General features: G+C 37.0%; 1 protein-coding gene across 2 annotated transcripts in view; it reads right to left on the bottom strand.

The window, feature by feature from the left end:
- Window positions 1-730: 730 nt before the first annotated feature.
- Window positions 731-20345, bottom strand: part of nAChRalpha1 (nicotinic acetylcholine receptor alpha1) — a 75226-nt gene continuing 55611 nt past the window's right edge. Inside the window, exons 4-10 of one of the 2 annotated variants that reach the window (XM_064698550.1) lie at window positions 19662-19706; window positions 17133-17242; window positions 10258-10438; window positions 6917-7377; window positions 6641-6852; window positions 3707-4008; window positions 731-2323 (exon numbers count right to left, since the gene is read on the bottom strand). In XM_064698550.1, coding sequence (XP_064554620.1) covers window positions 2117-2323; window positions 3707-4008; window positions 6641-6852; window positions 6917-7377; window positions 10258-10438; window positions 17133-17242; window positions 19662-19706 — 1518 coding nt within the window. In that variant the 3' untranslated portion in view covers window positions 731-2116. Of the gene's footprint in view, window positions 2324-3706; window positions 4009-6640; window positions 6853-6916; window positions 7378-10257; window positions 10439-13169; window positions 13273-17132; window positions 17243-19661; window positions 19707-20345 lie in introns of those variants that run through there. The other variant, XM_064698551.1, reaches the window with a different exon arrangement.

Here is a 20345-nt window from a genome sequence, read left to right as displayed (position 1 = left end):
CCCTGCGGCGCGTGCCAGCGCCCTGTGGCATTCGCGTTGTTAATATTTGTTGCTGTTGTTGTAGTTGTTGTTTGTGTAGTGGGAAAACTTTTCCGAAATCAATTAAAAATGCAAATAAAAAACCTTGTGGCAAGGTTCGTTTGCTATGGCATTTAAATTGAAGGTGTTTCTTTGTGTTGCACCCAGCCAAGGCTATGGCATTGCCCAGCTCTGGACCTCTGCCTCCTGCTGCAGGCAATTAAAAAGTTTTTAATTGATTCTGATTGTATTTAAAAGGCAAAGAATCTGAGAAACGCATAAGGCACACACAGTCTGTAAGAAGTTGCAACAGACCAGTGATCTAAGAATTTCCGTCTGCTTAAAATTTGAATATTTGAGGAATTGAATTGAATACAATTGATAGCCATTGGCATTCAAAATTATATTAATCTCATCAGCATTAGCTGATGTTAAGTAATATTATATTTTATTTTTTAATTTAAAATAAATCACATCAAATATTAATCAGTGAGTAAATTTTTTTTTGGCAATTTTGCTATCTGTATTTTGAAAATAAAATGTTTGTCTTGCAATGTATGAAATTGCACTTAAATTATTTATTCAAATTTGCGTTATTCAGTGCAATTGAAATGTTAAAAAGTAACGCAAACGAATAGCACAAAATACTCTAACAAAGTGGTGTATTTTTTTTTTAAATGTGTTTTCTACTTTCTTGATTTGATTGGTTTTTTTTGTTTTGCATTTTCCTTATTTTCCATTTTTTGCAGTTTATTTTTTAGTTATTGGATTTGAATTGTCTTAAATTTTGTGTAATTTTAAACTATGCATTAGTATATATATGTTCCATACATATGCTTGTTAGACACGCTTACAATTAACATACATATCGTTATATGAGTGTGTATTTCTTGTTGTAAAAATGTGTGAGTTTAAAATTTGATGTTAGTGTTTGTCAACATTAAACTAATGTTATTTCAGAATTTCGCGCTTCCATTGACTAAGTCGCCTGTCGTGGCTGACATTTTGGTTTGTTTTGTAACATTAATTTTAAGTTGACTTAAAACGTATGTGGCTTACCTACGACTAATTAAGACTTAGTTGTTAATCATGCTTAGATCAATATATAATTTAGTTACTTATGTGTTAGGCATTACTTACTCTAAAACCAGTTTCAAATTTGATGCACTTTGCATAATTTGCATGAGCAAAGTTTTATTCTTTGTGTTGCTAAAAAAAATGCGAAAAATATGCACAAATAGATAAATAATTAAAATGGATTACGATAACTCTTTCAAACGCACGCACACAAACACACTGAACACATGCAGTCAATTTTGTTTGCTTGTTTTTTTTTTTGGATTTTCGTTTTAAATTTAAAATGCCGTTTTAAAACATTTTGTTATGTGTTTTTGTTGTTGTTCTATTTGGTGAAACTTCTTTAGAACTAAAAATCAACAAGGAACTTTTGGCGCTCAAAAATACAATACAAATTACAAAAAGTTTACTTTTTTTACAACACTGGCTGCCACATCATGCAACACTGCACAACCGTCCAAAACTTACATACGTTAATATATACGTATGTTCTTTCACACAATCATCATACATCCATCAAAAACTTACTAACTAGATTCTATGCCGTTGGCGGAGTTGCATTGTCAGCCACTGGTCGTGTCAGTGTTTTATATGTTTCAGTTGATGTTCCAACCCAGTTATATACGTCGTTAACGTTATCCAACACTACAGTACTTTTGTTGCATTACTTTTCATACATATTTTGATCAACTGCTCCAAAACTCGCAACCGTTGTTTGTTTCTTTGTTCTTTCTCCTTTCTTCTTTCACAATTTCCAATGTTCGCTTCGCTCCGCTGCTTACAATGGGCTCCATGAGTTGTTCATCGTTTCGCTATTTCTATCGTTATCGATAATAGGATAAACACTGTCATCGCTGATATTAATACTGCTGCTGATGCTCTTAGTGCTGTATAACGCTGATGAGAGGCTCATGGTTTGGCTCGTTGTATATTATCCACGATCATCGTCGCGTGCGGCGAACAGGGTTCGCAACGAGCTGATGATTAAATTCCACCAGCCTGCTGCGAACCCAAGTGGACGTTATAAAGAGTTTTCACTACCCATTTTGAGCAGCTCGAATTTCTTTTTAGCAATTTTCGAATATAATATATCAATCGGCTGCGATTGATCGTACAAACTAGGCGCTTGCAATATAATAAGCGCTGTGCCGACCACGCAAGCGATTGCGAAAATCCAAAGAAACAAACGATCCAATACCATAGCTACGTATTTCCAATCCTCCTCAACCTGTCAAAGATAATGCAAGTTCAGATGTTGTTGCAAGTATAAAAATTTATTTTTTTAATGAATAAATAAATACTTATAAATATGTCGATTTCTATAGAATTAATTGTACTTTCGTTTTTATTATGAACCGACCCCTAAAGCAAACTAGTTGCCTAAAGAAACCAAGTTTTGAACAAAATGTGAGCTTACGAATGTTTAAAACTTGGTTATCGAGCCGAACCATATGGCAGGGCATTGGTTCAAACCGTAAACCGAACAATCGGTAATGTTGTCTGATTTTGCAGCCTTGATAATTGCATGGAATATGTATGTTCTTTGATGGCCTTAGTATAATAAGATATTATTTATTGTATTTTTGTAAATAATTTCGTTTTAAAAAGACGAAATTCGCAATGTTCGCAATATTTTGTTGTTTGCTTATGAAGCCCTGAAAAATTTTTATTTTACAGACATCATTTATATTTAATTAAAATTATTGGGTTTTTCAAAGCCGATAATCACAATGTTGCCTCCATCTGTTTATAAAAGCGCTCCACAAATTCATTACCCAATCTATTTCAATTTCGTTATTGGTTCGAATTTTGCTGCAAAAGTTGAAACCAAACAAGAGCTGATTCGGGGAATTGCCTGGCTGTGGCCACAATGATTGGCAAACTTGCACTCTGAATCCCGAATTGCGCTTTCCGATTGCACAAACAACTCAATCACTCAGCTCGAATTCAGCTCAACGCGACGATGCGACCCCTCTTCAGCCCGAATTTTCTCCCCCTTCACAATTTTTGATTAGAGAAATGCAAGCAACGTGATTCGAACGGTTGCATGGCTCGCTGACTAATGCGGGTTATCAGGAGCAGGCGTAAACATGTCGCGCCCTGGTCGGGCATGGGCACGAGGACTGGGATGGTTTGTGGCCTGATACTGGTCTGGCCAACTGGCGGGCACATAATGTTTGCCATTGGTGTGTGGTTAAAATTGAATAATTTTGCATGGCAACATTTTCCCGAGTGACGTAATGACGTTTTTCGATTTTATTTAACGTTTCGAGTGAAAACTTTTTAACGAATTACCATCTATTCGCTTTATTGATTTGAAAATAAAATATTGATTTAAGGTGTAATTCGGTATTCGACTGTAATAAACTCTGCAAATTTTGTCGCTGAATAATTTTTGTGCTGGTTTTCAAGAACACATAAATGTGTCTTCCAGCTTGCCCGACCAACAGATACTCTAACACTATCATTCGAACTTACATATACAACCCTTTCACTTGCATTTATGTTGAAGAGTTGTATGCGCGCTTGCTAAATATTAGGAAATCCATTTTTACCCACTTTCAATGAATACAGGGTATAAAGTAAATCATATTTAATCAGTTTTACTTACGCTCTCAAACTTGTCTTTGTTTTTCACATGCTGCGCTATAAAGCGCGAGCCTTCGATGGTCTTTTCCATCTCTCGTGCGTAGGGCCTCTCAAACGTGGGACTGAGATCGGCCGCAGCGGCCGCGGCTGCCGCGGCTGCTGGACAACAGTCCGGACTAATGTCTCCATTGAGAGCCGACGGACTGAACAGATCGTCGTCAGCGCCTGGCAGTGGCAGTGAGGAGGGCAGCGGCGGGTCACCAAAGCAATGGGCGGCAATCCCGCCCGCCGCCGCCAAATCGAACCGATGCGATGCGGGGAGCACTGAAAAAATAGGGCAGAATTTGAGAAACGTTGATTGAAAGCGAAGGATGAGAAAGCGCTATTGATTTGATTTAAAGCTGCTATTGCTTAAGCCCTAATTACTTGATCTCTATTAATCTGTTTGACTTGCGAAAAAATATATAAACAAAATAATGAAGTTTGTATGTCTTATTCGCTGTATTTGGCTAAGTTGTTGTTGATGAGCCACTCTTATACTCTTACTCTTAGTTTTTCTTATCTGCACTGCGTTTGGCTGCTCTCGTGTGCAGCTGTAATCTGCTGTCTTTCACTCTGCCACCTTTTTTAAATCTCTGCTTTTATCTGCTTTGTGCGTTCTGCGCTCAGGTATTATTGTTGTTGTTCACGCTCTTAAGCATATCTAAGTGTAACTCTCTTGTTGCACGCTGCAGTTGCTTAACCCTAGATGGTTGCTTGTCCTCGAATCGATGGCTATTCATTTTCAATGTGAAAAGTAACCACAATATAAAAAGTTATGATTTATGTAAAATTTTTTAGTATTATATAGTAAAAAGAATAAATAAAATATAAAGAAATTATAATTAAGTATGTAATATGGTATACATTTGTTAACAGGGAATAATATAAGTGTAAAAAAATAGAAAAAAGCAACCATCTAGGGTTTATATAGACAGAGAGCAGTAACGACATTAGGTAAATCAGATTTGATGCTATTTCGCAATTCTTTCATTTTTATATTTCTCATTTTCTTTTTCTTTTTTTTTTTTTATGCGCAAATGCAATTTACAACTTTTCTGTTCACTGCTTTGTATGGGTGCAATTTTATTTTCACAATGTCCCTGAGCACAGTACAGGACAAAGGCTGCAGAGTAGCAGCAGCAGCAGCAGCTACAGAAACGATAAAGAAACTCAGTAAATAGTTGGCTGCATTCTACTTATTTTGCACTTATTTGAGATCCCGTTTTTAAAGTTTCAATATCTCCGTTTCGCACCCATAAAAAAAGAAAAATGTAAAAGAAAAGAGCCAAAAGAAGTAAAGGAAACCGTTAATTGAAAGCCGGCTGGACTTTCGGATAGCAAAAAGTAGTCACCAAATGGCTTAAGCCCCAGCCATCTTTGTGGGGTTTCGCGTTTCGTGGGTGACTGCACTTCCATGTCGTCTGCCTTTTGAGTGGTTTTATGTGCCGAATGCTTAATATTAAGTGGAAACTGCTAATGAAGTGGTACGAAAAAATAGCTAATTGATGGGGTTTACAGATAAATGACAACAAGAAATGTGCGATTTTACTGGTTCCATAAGATTAAATGGTACACATCTTTAAATGACTTTAAATATACCATTCTTTCCCTTTTTGTTTGAATCATCATACCTACTTATACTTTTTTATCATCAATCTATCATTTATAATAATCAATCTAAGAATATCTAGAAGTTTAAGTTTAAAAAAATATTTTTTTATTGAACCTTTATTGAATGATTTAAATTTTGTATCATACAAAATATTCTATTTAAGAAATTACTGTGCATTTCAATATATGAATGGAAAAATAATTAGATAGAAAAGGGAACTTTTGAAAACATGCTCTAATTTTTAATATATTTCTCTTAGACACAGATTCTTATACCTAATAGTATATTTAGATCGATAGTATAAGTAAGCTATATAAATATAGCTTTAATATATATATTATATTATTTGGAGAATTTTACAAAAATAATCATTTCATTAAACTAAAAGTCTAGGGAACTTGCGGGTTGAATAATTATTTATATTATTATACTTTTTTATTCTAATATTTTAATGTTATATTTTTTTTATTAATTTTTACAATCCATCGATCTATCTAGAATTCTTGAAAAGTATAGAAATTTCTTTGTTCTATTCGCAACTGTTGAAGTGTTTCTCATATTCGCGAATTAAAAGTAGTTTCCTTTGTAAATGCTCGTTTTTTTCCCACTTACTTTCTTGCCACAATTTTTTAATGAGTATGGCAAATGGCGTCACGACACTGACAAAACGATACAAAACTAATTTAGAAAGCGAATAATTCTTTGCCGAGTTGCAGCAACTTTTCACTTGCAACTTATGCAACTTGTCTACTTGTCTGCCAGTTAGTTTGTCTCGTTTTGCTGTTAGTGTTTGCTTCAGTTGTCTGTATATGTATGTATGTGGCTGCTGCATGCCCCTTGCCAGTGCAGTTGCCCGTTAATTGCCATAAATTATTTGCGCTCAGTGCCTCTAGCAACAGCGGGGGACTTTTGAAATGCATATAATTTCAATGTACTTGCGCATATTTAAAACGAAATATAAACTTGGCTGGTTGGATGGCTGGGTGGCTGGCTGGCAGTTTAGTTCGAGTATATGAACGCTCTGTTACCAGCTTAAGGCGCCTGCTAAAGCCAGTCGAAAACACGCATAAATTGCCAGGCGGTAACAAAAGCAGCATCTAAGAGCTAGCTGGCTGTAACTACCACTGCAACAATGCCAAAGTTTTGAACAACAAAAAGTTTACCTCAGGCTGAGGCAAATATAGAAACTTGGCTGGTTTTCTGCAGCCTTCAGTTGACTCTGACAAAGAAGCTTACAATTGTCCTGCATGGACCGAAGTAAAACTATTGGAATACTTTTTTTAAATCAGTACTGGGATTTACCTGGTATGCCATAGTCACCGCTGAAACGCTTTGTGTCATAGTTAACAAACTTGTCCACGTCCGGCGGCAAATGATAGACATCTGTGAGCACCTCGGGCGGCTGATCCTCTTCGGGGTCCTCCTTTTTGGGCCGCTCAATGCAGAGTAGCTTCGGCAGGATTCGTATGAAGACGCGCTGCACCCAAGGTGCCATGCGATGCGTCACTGGCGATCTACAATGTGCATAAGTCAATTATATAGATACCTATTAATCTATAACTGTGTTTAAATACGCACCTAAAGTTTACGTTTAGCACCGCAATTGTTACCACGACAGAGAGCGTGACCAGCATCATGGTGAAGAGCAGATATTTGCCCAGCAGCGGCACAGTCAGAGATGTCGGCGGTATAATCTCTGCCAGCAGCAGAAAAAACACAGTCAACGAGAGCAGAATGCTGATACAAAGTGAGATCTTTTCGCCCGAATCGCTGGGCAGATAGAACACCAGCACGGACAGAAACGATATGCCCACACAGGGTATGATCAGATTGACTGTATAGAAGAGCGTCTTCCGCCTCAGCGTCAGATTGAACACAATGTCCAGATAGGGCTCCTCGCAGCAGCTGTAGAACTTTTCGTTACGCACCGCCGGCACTCGCATGATATCCCATTCCACAGAGATATAGTAATCCTGCAGATCTATGCCCACCTCAATGTTGTCCGAGTCGGCCGTTTGCTTTAAATGTCGCAAGTCAACCTATAGATAAGTAAAAATTTAATTTTAATACTTGGAGTGTGAAAACGGCAGATTAAGTTATGTCTGGTGAAACCATTAACTGATATTTGATTCGATAAATCAGATCAAACTAGGCTAAATTGGTAAATTGTAAGGATTAGATAGGCCTGCGACTGAATAAAATATTCGTGTTAAAAATGATTTGGCTCATACGTTTCTTTTTATTTGGTTATTTTTAAAAATTATTGCAACCCTTTTTGGTTTCTGTCATTCCGATTACGAAAGTTTCAGTATGTGTCCAAACCTCGGTCTCTTAACTATTTGCTCAAATTGGAAATGCATATGTTGTTTCAATAAATGGAATGGGTTTTTATCCATGAATCATACAACATATTTACGTGAATACAACCAAATTTGCATTCCAAATATTTGGGTATTTAAAACTTCTTATTAAATAATTGAAAATTACGATACTATATGCATAAAGAGTTTTGCACGCGTTAAATTGATTTAAATTGCATAGTCTACCCACCACGGTATTTATTTCCAGCTTTTTTTGATTTATGCATCAGGTGCTTGAATATGCAACACCTGTGCAATTGTTTTGCCATTAACATTGATTTGTTGGCCCACCAAGCGATGGAGAATCAACATCAACAACAACGGCACTCAACATTACAACCAAGTGACATGCAGGGGTAATTCTAAGGTGTTGCTGATTTTCATCAGATGTCGATGTGGATGTGAACGTAAATGTGAGTGTGGATGCTGATGATGGGAAAAAGTTTTCGTACTTTTGACAAATTTTTGACAATCGTCAATTGCGCAACGAATTGCGATTGCCTCGTGTACTCCGTGAGTTTGGCTGCTAGAAGGAAAATGAAGAAGGCAGCTGCTGTTTGCGCTTTCGCTCACGTTCAGCTCCAAACGTAAAAAACATTTACGTTTTATCATTCATTTCAGTTCATTTGTTACTGTTCTTGTTAGCAATGTTGTTATTGGTGTCATTCATTTAAGCTTCTGTTCCAGCGATATTTCTTCCGTAGCTGCGAATTCATAATAAAAATGTGTATGTATATATGTATGTGTAGGTAACTGCGAGCTAATGATATATTATCGGCAATCTACAGTACATCATCGTTTCGAATGACTAATGAAAATCATCTTCATATGATTGGATTTTAATTTATTGGTAGGAGCTCTCAATTTCAGATTTTACATATTTTATGCATTTAATTCAATAAACACAGTTTGTTTGTCTCAAAAAAAGACACACGAACACAATTTTCAATTATTTGCCAGCCATTACAGTAACGTCATTAATGCCTCGTAATGTGTTTACGTCGGCACTAACAGAATTCTTAATATTCGAGGATATCAAGCGGCCACATTTTGTGTGTATATTGTATATATGTATTTGGGGGTGTGCGTGTATTTATGAAGTTAAAATCAATGAAGCATGTTGAAGTTTTCGATGCGTCAATTCGCCTTATTTAGCAGAAGAAGAAGAAAAAACAATTATTACACTCATATTTATTGCATGTGTTACCAACAGACAATGCTCGACTAACTACGAATCGACATTGAGAAGCAAGCAAAATTCATTTAAATTTTGTATTGTATTTAATTTACGATTTTTAATTTCGATAAACCATGTGAATATGGATATGGATAACATTTTAAATATCTAAAAGTATTTATAAGATTTATATTGCCACAAAAGTTGCACCCCTTTATCAAATTCCTTTGACTCATGTTTGTTTATATTTCGTTAAATATTTATGCTTGTCCAACGCACATGACCTTAAAAAAGCGCAACAGGGAGAGTATTATGACTTTGTTGGCAAATTGGTTGCTTATAAGTATGGTTCACATAGCGACGAACATATATTATTTGGCTTAACCCAATGTAAAAGGTACAGAAAAAGGTTGTTCCTAACGGGATAGATTCTGATTTCACATCTCTCTTTCATTTGTTATATTGCCATGGTATTAAGCTCATATTGCTCTAGAAATTGTAGTACGGTATAAAATTCATTTATGTCTTACATTTATTTACACAAGCAGCATTTGACTGTATTGTGAGTGTATTATTTCTTCGTTATGGGAAACCTAAGATTTCTAGCTTGCTTCTATATGTCATTTTCGATTTTGTTGTAGCTGCTGCTCCTTTGACAAACGAGTACCAAAAACTTTTCACAGGTTCATTAAGCGCAGCTGTTGGCTGTTATCTCCTCCACGCACAGGCACACGCAAACGAACACGCTCACGCACACACATGCAGCTGTATTAAACGTGAGTGTGTAGTGTGTGTGCGAGAGTGCCTCGTGATTTATCACATGCCAACGAAGGAGCGAGCGAACGAAACGTGTCAAGTGTACAAAAACACAGTAAACATTAACAACAGTATTGAAATAAATAAAAATATAACAGCTACACGAAGGTAGCCCCAAAGTGGGACACGCCCCTTTCGGGAAGCCCATATAACAAGCGAGAGGGCAATAAAACACGAAGCGAATAATCAATTGTCAGTGAGTGAGTCCCTTTGTTTTGACACTTTTCAAGGTCGTCACAGTCGCATGTTTAAAAAGTCGTTTTTTCACGCACACACTTCTACAAATATAACTGCTTCCATGTGCCACGCCCATACAGCAAACCGTACGTTTGCCATTGAACTTCGCGATTTAATGCTTTTATAATCGACTTAAGAGTTTGATTAGCGTTTGATTAGCAGACAGTCAATCAGATACGACAATACAGCCAACAACGCCGAGCTCTTTACGGTATTGATGGATGGCTTACATCTGCGCTGTTTCAGTTCCGGTGATTGACAGCCCGCTCCTTGGAGCATGAGCATAAGAAAATACATACATCTATACGCTTTTAAGTACTTTCACTTACCATGTAACCATCGTATGTCCACGAGCCGAACTTCATGAAACATGTTTGCTCGTCGAACGGAAAGTATTCGACATCTATTTCACAAAAGGATTTATAAATGGCAGGAGGCTTCCAAACCACTTTGCCCGTGTGATGTAGAATTGCTTTTGTCATTATTGTCACTTCATAGTTGCCATCGGCGCTGCAATTTAAGATATAAACAGAGAGGTAAATAATTAGGAAAAAATTTAATTTGCACAAAATAACTTAAAAATTATTTTATAAATCGATTATTTTATTTAATATGCTTTCCATGAATATTTTTTTTGCCTAAATGCGTGTTCCTTTATAACTTAGACAACAAGAAATAAAAAAAAATTCTATGCATTTTAAATAATGCTCAAATTACAAGACAGAAATGGTGTACCCAGCAAACGTTGACAAAACTGACATCAACTTATAATTGTCTCCAATGTGCTGTAAATTAAAATATATGTATTCCTTAAAAAACGACCTAAGTCGCAATTCTCAAGAATTTTAGTAACACTTCTAGCTATTCATGCGTTTAGTATAATAGTTTCTAGCTTTCTTGTTAATAAATGAAAGCAAAATTATCATGCGTTGGGTCTGAATTATTGGGTAAGTACATATTTACATATATAGTAAAAATTTTAAGGCGATTCAGAGATGGGCATGGTTGGGCATTTTAGTCAGCATATAGACCTAGACGGTAATCAGCTGTATAAGGAACGAAATTTACGGAAGTTCCTGTTCAAAAAGTTAAACGGAACTGTCTGGCATTCAATGTTTTAAAGTTATCCATAGATGCGAATCGTGTTTGCAATTTTAGAGAATAGATCGTTGATTTAGGTTTGATTTAGATTTAATTGTTAAGAGTTTATAAATTAACTAAATAAAAAACTTTTTAGCTAAGTATGCTGTGGTCATAGCATTTTGGCTTCGATTATGGTGAGTGTAATTAACCATTACCTCATTCCGACAAGTCCTTGAAATTTCTATTAACTCGGATTTCTTACTTGTCTTACATACCTTTTTTCAAATTAAAACATTCTGACAAAGAGCTTAAAAACCACCGACTGCACACACACATACAGACGCAGATATAGATACGTAACATAGACGTTCACGCCAAGCCACATTACCATTTCCGGCAGCTATATTAACTTAACGCCATAAATCTCAGCTCTAGTATAATATTGCGGTAGACACAGGCTCGGTTTGGCTGTTCGACACCCCCCCCACACACACACAGACACATACGCTGTCCTCTCTTTATCTCTGCATTAGTCTCTTTCCCAGTGCTCGACTGTCATCGTGGTACATACGCTGGAGTATTCCTATTCCCAAAGTACGATAGCTTTGGCTTTGTTTTCTTTAATTAAATGAATGCTGTTGACAACTTTATTATCAGCTGAACTTTGTGAAACCCAAAGCAGACAGCCACGCCCCGCAGTAGTATCAACACAGCCGCAGCCACTTTATTTCTATTATTTCGTATCACGAAGGCGGTCGGCTACTCTACGAATGAATGCATGACCTACACAGTTCCATCTGTGATTCTATTTCAACTGTTTTAGTTTGCAGCATAGACTGCGCAGAAATCAAAAGAAGCGAAATAAAATTTCATTATCTTTCATTAGATTTATAAAAATAAAAACGGCGCTGAAAAAGCGCGAATACAAAGTCAGCGAAAACTTTTGAACGCCTGCTTTCTCGGTTTGGGTTTCGATTTCGGCCCGAACAGATACAAAGATGGTGCTTCGTGTGACGCTCAGATTAACGCGCACTGATAGCCGCAGCTGGCTGGCGATACTCATACGCCGCGTTGTCCAGTGTGTCCGTGTGTGCACGTCTTTGTGTGTGTGTGCGTGTGTGTGTGTGTGTGTGTGTGTCACCGCGTGCTACCGCATCACCGTGAAGATAATGGCTGCAATTGTGGTGACCCCCAGGCGTGGTTTTGGTTTTTCGGTTTGGTTATAAACTTTTGTTCTCGTTTTCCACATTTTTGTTGGTCCTTTTTTTTGTTCTTTCCGCGCTGCCTCTGCGCTGTGCTTTTTGCAGCGCCATCGGCCATTTTAAATGGTTTTTAGCCATTAATGGCTGGCTCTCTGCTCGCCATCATCGTTATAGATGCTGCTGCTCCTGCTGCTGCTGCTGATGTTGTTGTTGTAATAACATTTTAAAATGCTTTGCTTTTGGATTTGTTTTTAGTGCACGAGTATGTCTGCCAGTGGCTATAGCAGTGGCTCAGTCTATGCCCTGCCTCGACCAACGCCTGAAGACCGCACTGCTAATGGACGGCGCAGGCGTTGCCGCGTGACGGTGGCTCAGCCAGTGGTTATGGGCGTGTACAGCTAAAACCAACATAGGAAGCAATTTTCGCATTTAAAATAAATTTGTAATTAGAAGCTAAAATGTATTTTTAATTAGTTCTACAATTTGAGTTGATCCAGCAGAAACCATTTCGTTCCAGTTGCGCAACTTTTGTACTAAAGTTATAACAACCACACACATACATACAACACACAGTTACACATTTGGAAGCACTTCTAAATTATGTTATTGCTTAGAAGCTATTTAAACTAATAGCGTAGCAAGTGCAGCTTTAAGGTAGCAGCTGGTACTCAAACTGCTATTTCGAGCTGATTTCAAATTTTAAGCTAAAAGTTAGTAGTTTTTAAAGAAAGCTGATTTTAGGCATAACATTGAAATATCAAATGAAAATATGACTTCATGGATATTAAGAGCTTAGAACTAATAATAGTGTTTGTTGCAGCTGATTTTTATTTAGATCTAGCTCTTATTTTTTGTTTCTCTTATTATAAAACTATTACAAATTATATATATGATAAAATTATTCGGTCTTAGTCTTATTTCACTTAACTCTTCCTATTTTTCTATATCTCACTTACCCTTTCCTTATCTCTTGCTCTCTGGTTATATTACTTATGATCATTTGTAAATTTATATATCGTTCCAAAATAATAATGTCCTTTCCTGTGTTTTCAAAATGTACAAATCATTTATGCAAATAAAAAATAAATAAACGCAATATGAAAAGCATTTAAAACATTTTTTATTTATTTTTTCAAGGCTTGAGGTGTCAAAATGTCAACTGGATGTCAAATTCCTAGTTGCATGAAGAATAGAGCTCTTACTTATTTGATTTGTACAAGGCTTTTAGCACTGTTAGTGCCAAAGAAAGCTTACAAATATTACGAAATAATTGTTAGAGCCCATTCGGCGGGCAGCTCCAGAGTCACAGACTCAATTGCAACTGATGGTAGACCACAACTAAAAACCAAAATCTAACAGGAAGAGATAGAGCTCAGCTAACAGCTCGCGTGCGATTTTAACTTCTTGGATCAACATGAAAATTAATTGCTGGAATTAAGCGGCTTTCACAAATATAAACAGATTCGTCGTCGTTGTCGTCGTCGCCGGCGCCGTCGCCGTTGTTACTGTTGTTGTCGCTATTTGGTAGCCTCCCCAATTTGGTTCTTAAAGCTTGCTTTGCCTAATTGCGAACACACACATACACATGCACTCCATAACGGCGGCTGTTGACGGTTTCTCGTTTTCGATGCGTAATTAATGAGCCGGCTTAAGCACACAAGTCTAATTATGCCTGGTCAGCAGCGTACCCAAGGCATATATAGAGCAATCTATCTCTTAGTGAATCGCAATTGCAATTTAAAATTTACAAACGTGCCGAAAGCGAATGCCGTTCGCTATTTGAAGTGACCCGCTAACAATTAGTACAACAAGCGCACGGCCACGTCCAATAAATTACAACTTTTGACGCTTGTTTCAAAGGCCGTACAGCAACATAGCGAACATTATTTAATAGGCCAACATGGCGGCCGTGCGTGTGTATGCATGTGCAAGCTTGTGTCCGTGTGTGTAAGCGGGCCACACACGCTGGCAGGTATTTGTGCCTGTGGACCATGTTGTTGTTTTGTTACGCGTTTATAAAAGGATCGTTCAACTATTTGTTGGCTATTCCACATTTAGCAGGCAATTAAACATTTTTCATTGCATGTAAATGGGCGCAATTTCGTCGGATGCGCTAGTATTCCTATTCTGAGTGTGTCCGTGTGTGTGTCTGAATGTGCGTGTGTATTTTATGCCGCTGTGCATTTGTCTTGGCGAGCAAAAAGTTGTTGCGTAAAATATTGCCAGTTTCGCCGCAATTGTGATTTTCGACCAGCCACATGGGGGAATGTAACTGCATTTAAGATTACAACAACTGTGACTCTTTTATAAAACAAGCTTACAGCTTAATTTTATTGAATTTTTCAGTGATATTCGCTGTTTACTTTCCGCTATTCATGCGTAATTTGCAATTGTTTAATTTAATCGATAAACTGTTATTAATTTAATCTGGAAAACATGTCATGTATATTGGAAGTCATCGGTGTTAAGCCTGTATATAAAACTGATATTCTGATTGATTGAAACTAGGAAGCAAAAGTCTGAGTAGCAATTATTTTATGTGATGTAATATCTCTAGGAGGGTTTTTAGAAGATTTCATTTGTAATTCTATTTCAGATTTCAGATGTCATTTGAATAAGTCTTAGATATTAAGCTATAATAATAAATTCCATGGTTATTTCAAAATGAACTTTTGCATCTCTTAAAAACATTTTGTTATTTCTTTTCATTTATGAAATACTGAAACTCCTCAATGATATTAAATTTTCTTTTCAAATATATAGAAAACCATTACAAAATAAGTTGAAATATCTGTTTTATAGATATTTTATAACTTGATTAAATATGCCCTTAGGTGGCAGTCCAACAGGATATTCTTTCCAATGGGTCAAATAAAAGGTGACAATAAAATTTCTGTGGCATCTCTTATAGTCTTATAGTGACATCAAGTTATGTGAACTTTACAGAGGCAATTTATTTCTATCAAACACAATTAACTACCAGTGTTCAAAGTGGACAAAGGCTACTTCAAGTTAAGCTCGAAGCGTTTAGGGTATGGTGCTCCATCGTAGGGCCTGTAAGGGGAAAGGCCTTCTAACCAAAGCATCTCTTCATTATAGCCAGCACAAATTATTTTTGTCACTTTAAAAATTGTCCACATTGGCGGCGGCCGTCTCAGCAACGACAATGGCGGCCACATAAAACACAGTGTGTGTGTGTGTGTGTATTAGTGTAAGTACCATGGACTTGCTATAGTTACGCACAACAACATGACAATGCTTTTGTCGTTGTTGGCAAATGAAATTTAAGCTTTTTCCAAGCCATAAATTACGAGTTTTTATGACTCTGCCAAAGCACACACCCCAAAAAGTATGCTATGCGAATAGTTGGTATTGCCAAGGCAGCAAAGCAGCAAAGGCACCCAGCAGCCAAGCCAAGGCCAGCGAAAAAAAACCAGGAAAAAAGAAGGCCAATACGGCACATAAAGCGCGTAAGCCGATCTGCCAAAAGAGCGATGTCCTCCCAACTAAAGTGCCAGCCACATCGACAGATTCAAGTGTTGGACAGCAAGGCAAGGGGAACAGTGGAAACTATGCAGGAATTCAAGAGAAGAATCTAAAATAATTTGGTAGTATTTTGCCAATGAACTTCTGCATATTAAAATAATTTATAGGAAAATATATTGTACTAGCGGGTATAACCCGGCCCTGCCCGTGGCACGTATGTTATAAAATCAATGTTCTCAAACGAATTCGAAATGATTTTGAAACTGATCGGACGGTAAAAAAAAAACTTTCATACAACCGTTTTCCGCCAATTTACCACTGTTGCGGGTCGAATTTCCCAAATCGCTCAAATACGTATTTATTAAGTTCCTATGTAGAGCTTTAAAAAAAAGTTTGAAGCAAATCGGACACAACTTAAAACTTCGCCCAAAAAATCTTTAAATAGCAGTTCCCCCGAAGAAGTTTGAATTCTGCGAAATGTGTGAAACACGTCTCAAATGATTTTTCTTATAGATCTCTGGAAATGAATTTGAGGGCGAAACGACACACACCAAATTTTTGACCCCCATTTCCACCAAGGAGGGATGCATTTTCCAAAAAGTGTGAAACACCCCTCAAATGAATTTGAACAAAGATCTTTGAAAATAAGTTTGAGGCCGATCGGATGGTAAACAAAAAAGTTACATACAAACGTTTTTCGCGATTTTGCCACACTTGCGGGTGGAATTTCCCGAAACCCCGTCTTAACGTGGACCTAGATCACATAAGGTAACTACAGTGAAAATTTCAGCTTCCTAGCTCCCTCGGTTTGGGCTGTGCGTTGATCACCAATCAGTCAGTCAGTCAGTCAGTCCGTCAGTCAGTCAGTCAGTCAGGACAAACAGTTTTATATATAGAGATAGTATAGATGTTCATATAATGTCGTCAGTCCTAAAGTAGTTTTTTATTTTAATTATCTAAAAACCAGCTACAGATCTTACAGCCTGAGAGCTAGCTGAGGGAGGATAGAGTGCTGAATGAAAATATATTTGGCATGGGATGCTTTCTCATAGCTTTTACCACTGTGCCGTATGCTTGGCCTGGCTTCACTCCAAGTGAAATACGACACAAGGCAAATTATAATAATTACAGCGAGCGTAGCAAAATAAAACGTCCAATTTGAGAAAGCAGACGAGCATAAAGGACTGTCCCTTCCCTTTCTTAGCCTCTAGCATCTGCGAACCCTCGACCAGCTCTCATGTTACACATTGAAATAAAAATACGTTAATCATCGGCTGATAAATTGCAAGCGTAACTGTGCGCTTTGATTTATGCGCCCGTCGAGCCCATTGGGCAATTATGCAAATGGTTCCAGGCGCCAAAATGCCCAAGCCCACAGTTCTAACCAGAACGAATTCGGTCAAGGGGCATACGGAAATTAGCTGGGCACTTACTTGTTGTATAGCACAATATCCGGCAGCCATATGTGCTCGGAGGGCACATGCAGGGTATCCACTCCACCGTAATCGTCGGGATTCCATTTTAATTTGTAGTCGTTCCACTCCTGCAACATATTTAAGTTAGTTTAAGTTATAAAAATTGTTCAACAATGATATTATTTCTAATAATATATAAAAAAAATCAAAATGAAACAATTTATTCTAAAATAAATAAGTCGTATGACAAAAGCATTCGGTTAGATAATTTGCGTTTAGCTGAATATTGAATTCAATATTTAGCTCACAATATCTGTTTGCTGGCTATTGCTAATTGCCTGCTGCTGGCTTTGTTGTTATTGCATTTAATGTTTCAATTGCTTTCCATTAATTATGCAGTAATTTATTGGTCGCTAAGCTGTTAGCGTTAAATTTAATTTTCACAATACAATTGCGACCATGGGAAATACATATACCTATTGGACAGTGTGGTATTCAAAAATGTGCTACATAAATTAAAATGTGGGCACTTACCTACATTTGAAAGCAATATCAATAACCTGAACATTTCATTAAGATCGGGTAATAAATACCGAAGCTAATCAAGAATGCATTTTCCATAGAGTGGCACCAAGAAAAGAAGAAGCACAGCCGCATTTATTTTATTAAAGAAGGAGGCTCGAATGTTTGTAACGGCAGCTTGGCACTGGACTTAGAGTATATCCTATTCAGGCACTTTTGACTGCCAATTTTCAGGCACTTTTTGTGCTTTTCTTCTCCCCCGACAATAGTATTCCAAAGGGTAACTTCTAGTCGGGTACACGAAACTGAGTACAACATTAAACTGTAATTATATTGATTGCAACACTATTGATGTTAAATATATGATGCATGCCACGTGGACATTGTTTGCAATTCACAATGGGATTATTGGGGCGCTCAAGCGTTGACCAAGCATGAAACGCCCAATAATTAAAATAAATAACCGGTGCAGACGATAATCATAATAAATGAAAATATTGATACCGCATTATTATTTGCATGTCTTTTTTTCATACATCTTCATTCGGTTTGCACGCTGATGGCTCAGTGATTTGTAATCTATAAAACTAGTTAAATTGCCCGCTTTTAATGAAAAATTGTTTGTTAATTCGGGCTTGGAAACTAATTAAAATATATGGAGCGGTAAAGGAAATGTTATTCTTAAATTTATTTGTTTTTGCGACTTTTTGTTGTTGTTTATTGAATAGATTGTACATTTAATTGCGGTTGCCAGCTGCATGGATTTGGCTTTCTACGCAAAAGCCCGCCTAAATATAGTATCTACAGTCAGTCGCTACGCGCACACAGATACACTTAAACAGTAATGTTTATGCGGCCTCACGTATTTGCGCCCTTATTGACATAATGTGTGTGCATATTTATAGACGCGCAGCAATGCTGAAGCCAAACATAAACTGCAGTAATGTCAGCAGCAACAGTAAATATATACAAATAATACAACTTTAATAGTTTTCGGATGTTCCGAATTTGTATTCCTCCAATTTATTTAACTCCTAACACAGACATTTCCATTTTTAAATCTTCATTCAGCTGGCTCGATAAACCCCGGACCGGGTTTATATGATGGATATTTACATACTTATGAATACAATTTTCATATGTTTTTAACGATTTAAATACAATTTTTTTTAATTCTTCAGCAAATAGTATATACAGATATACAATATAAAAAAAAATTAAATTTATTCAGAAAATGTTATTAAAATATGATAAATGTGTATCTTAAGTTTATTTATTATATCAACATTTTTATCATGCTACTTTGCGTAAGTGAATTTCAGTTGAAATCGTTTCCCAAAACACATGCGAATTGAATTTATAATGAGCCAAAAATGATAATAGCCGAAATGCTCATGCACAAATTTCGAATAGAAGCACACACATACACATAGAGAAACAGATGTGTTGCATAATTTATATCTAATTTTGGGGTTTGCTTTTGTTTTGTCAATTGGGTAACCAGAAACTTGGCATAAGCTTTTCAGAGCTATTGACTGCAATTTGTGCAGAAGATTTGTGTGCATATTTTATGCAAAAACATTAAAGCTGCTCCATTCAAGTGCTTAAAAGCAGCTCGAAAAAAAACGCGCTAGTCAGACACTAGATATAGATGTATATAGTTTTTTGGCTATTATCATGTTGTTGTAGTTGCAACTGTCCAGCGCATTAGTGCAAAGCCAATGCACATATATGTACGAGTGGCTGCAGCAGAGTGGCCAGCGTGGCCACTTGGCCAAGTCCAAATCAACGCTTTCAATCGCAGAGCCAAGAGCTGGTCACAAATTGGCATTATGCGAATGCGAGGATTGGCTAGCAAAATTTATTTTGCATTTGCTTGCAGCGAAGCGTGCAAATGGTGTATTCATGTTTCACGAAAACGTCAGGAAGTTTGCCAGCTGCCAATTTGCAAAATCGCACCAGCCAGTAAGCAGTTTAAAAAGTTGCCAAAATAAAATTTAACAAAAATGGGAAAGTTCGACTCACCTGCTCCACCCACACGTTGGTAGTCATAATTTGATTTTTTAGATTCTGCAAAGAAAATAAATGGAGGAAATTTGGTTAGAAGCGAGTTCAAGCAAGAATTCAATTTGTATTGGTCATTCAAATGCATTTTAAGTTTGACCAAGTCTTGGCCAATAGGTCAGCGTGTTCGACTTTGAGGTACTCTTTAAACGTGACTTAAAAATTAAACTCTAAAATATTTTTTTTTATGTGGCTATCGATACTGTCACAACTGATAGTAACTACGCGGAACCCGGATTTGTGATCCAGGTTTTCACTTACAGTATTTGCAATAATATGGTATATTCAATTATTAAAATAAAATTATGGTTTTGAACGAAGCCATTTTTACAGCAGATGTATTTCGGTTCCGGCTTAGGTGCAGCGTTTAGTCAGTGGTACCTTTAGTACTTGAAATTCCACACTCAAACTGGTATTTTTTGGATCTGTGCAAACGTAATGGAAAAACTTTTCTGTTTTCTACGAACAGGGTATAAAATACAGCTCAAGTGCTTGGCTGAGCTGTCATCGGGGGCCCCGCGACTGGTGGCTGCTGCAGGGTCTCAACATTTGTGACAACTTAAGCATTGAGTGGGGACCATCAAATTGAAAATCGTTGCGACGAGTGAATGTTTTTTTAGTGAACTGAACAACTGAACTGCTTCT

This window comes from Drosophila montana, unplaced genomic scaffold (genome assembly GCF_035044405.1).
Source record: "Drosophila montana isolate Dmon_TW-CO22-7 unplaced genomic scaffold, ASM3504440v1 contig_779_1, whole genome shotgun sequence".
Classification (NCBI taxonomy): domain Eukaryota; kingdom Metazoa; phylum Arthropoda; class Insecta; order Diptera; family Drosophilidae; genus Drosophila; species Drosophila montana.
This window is presented reverse-complemented; position numbering and strand designations above follow the sequence as displayed.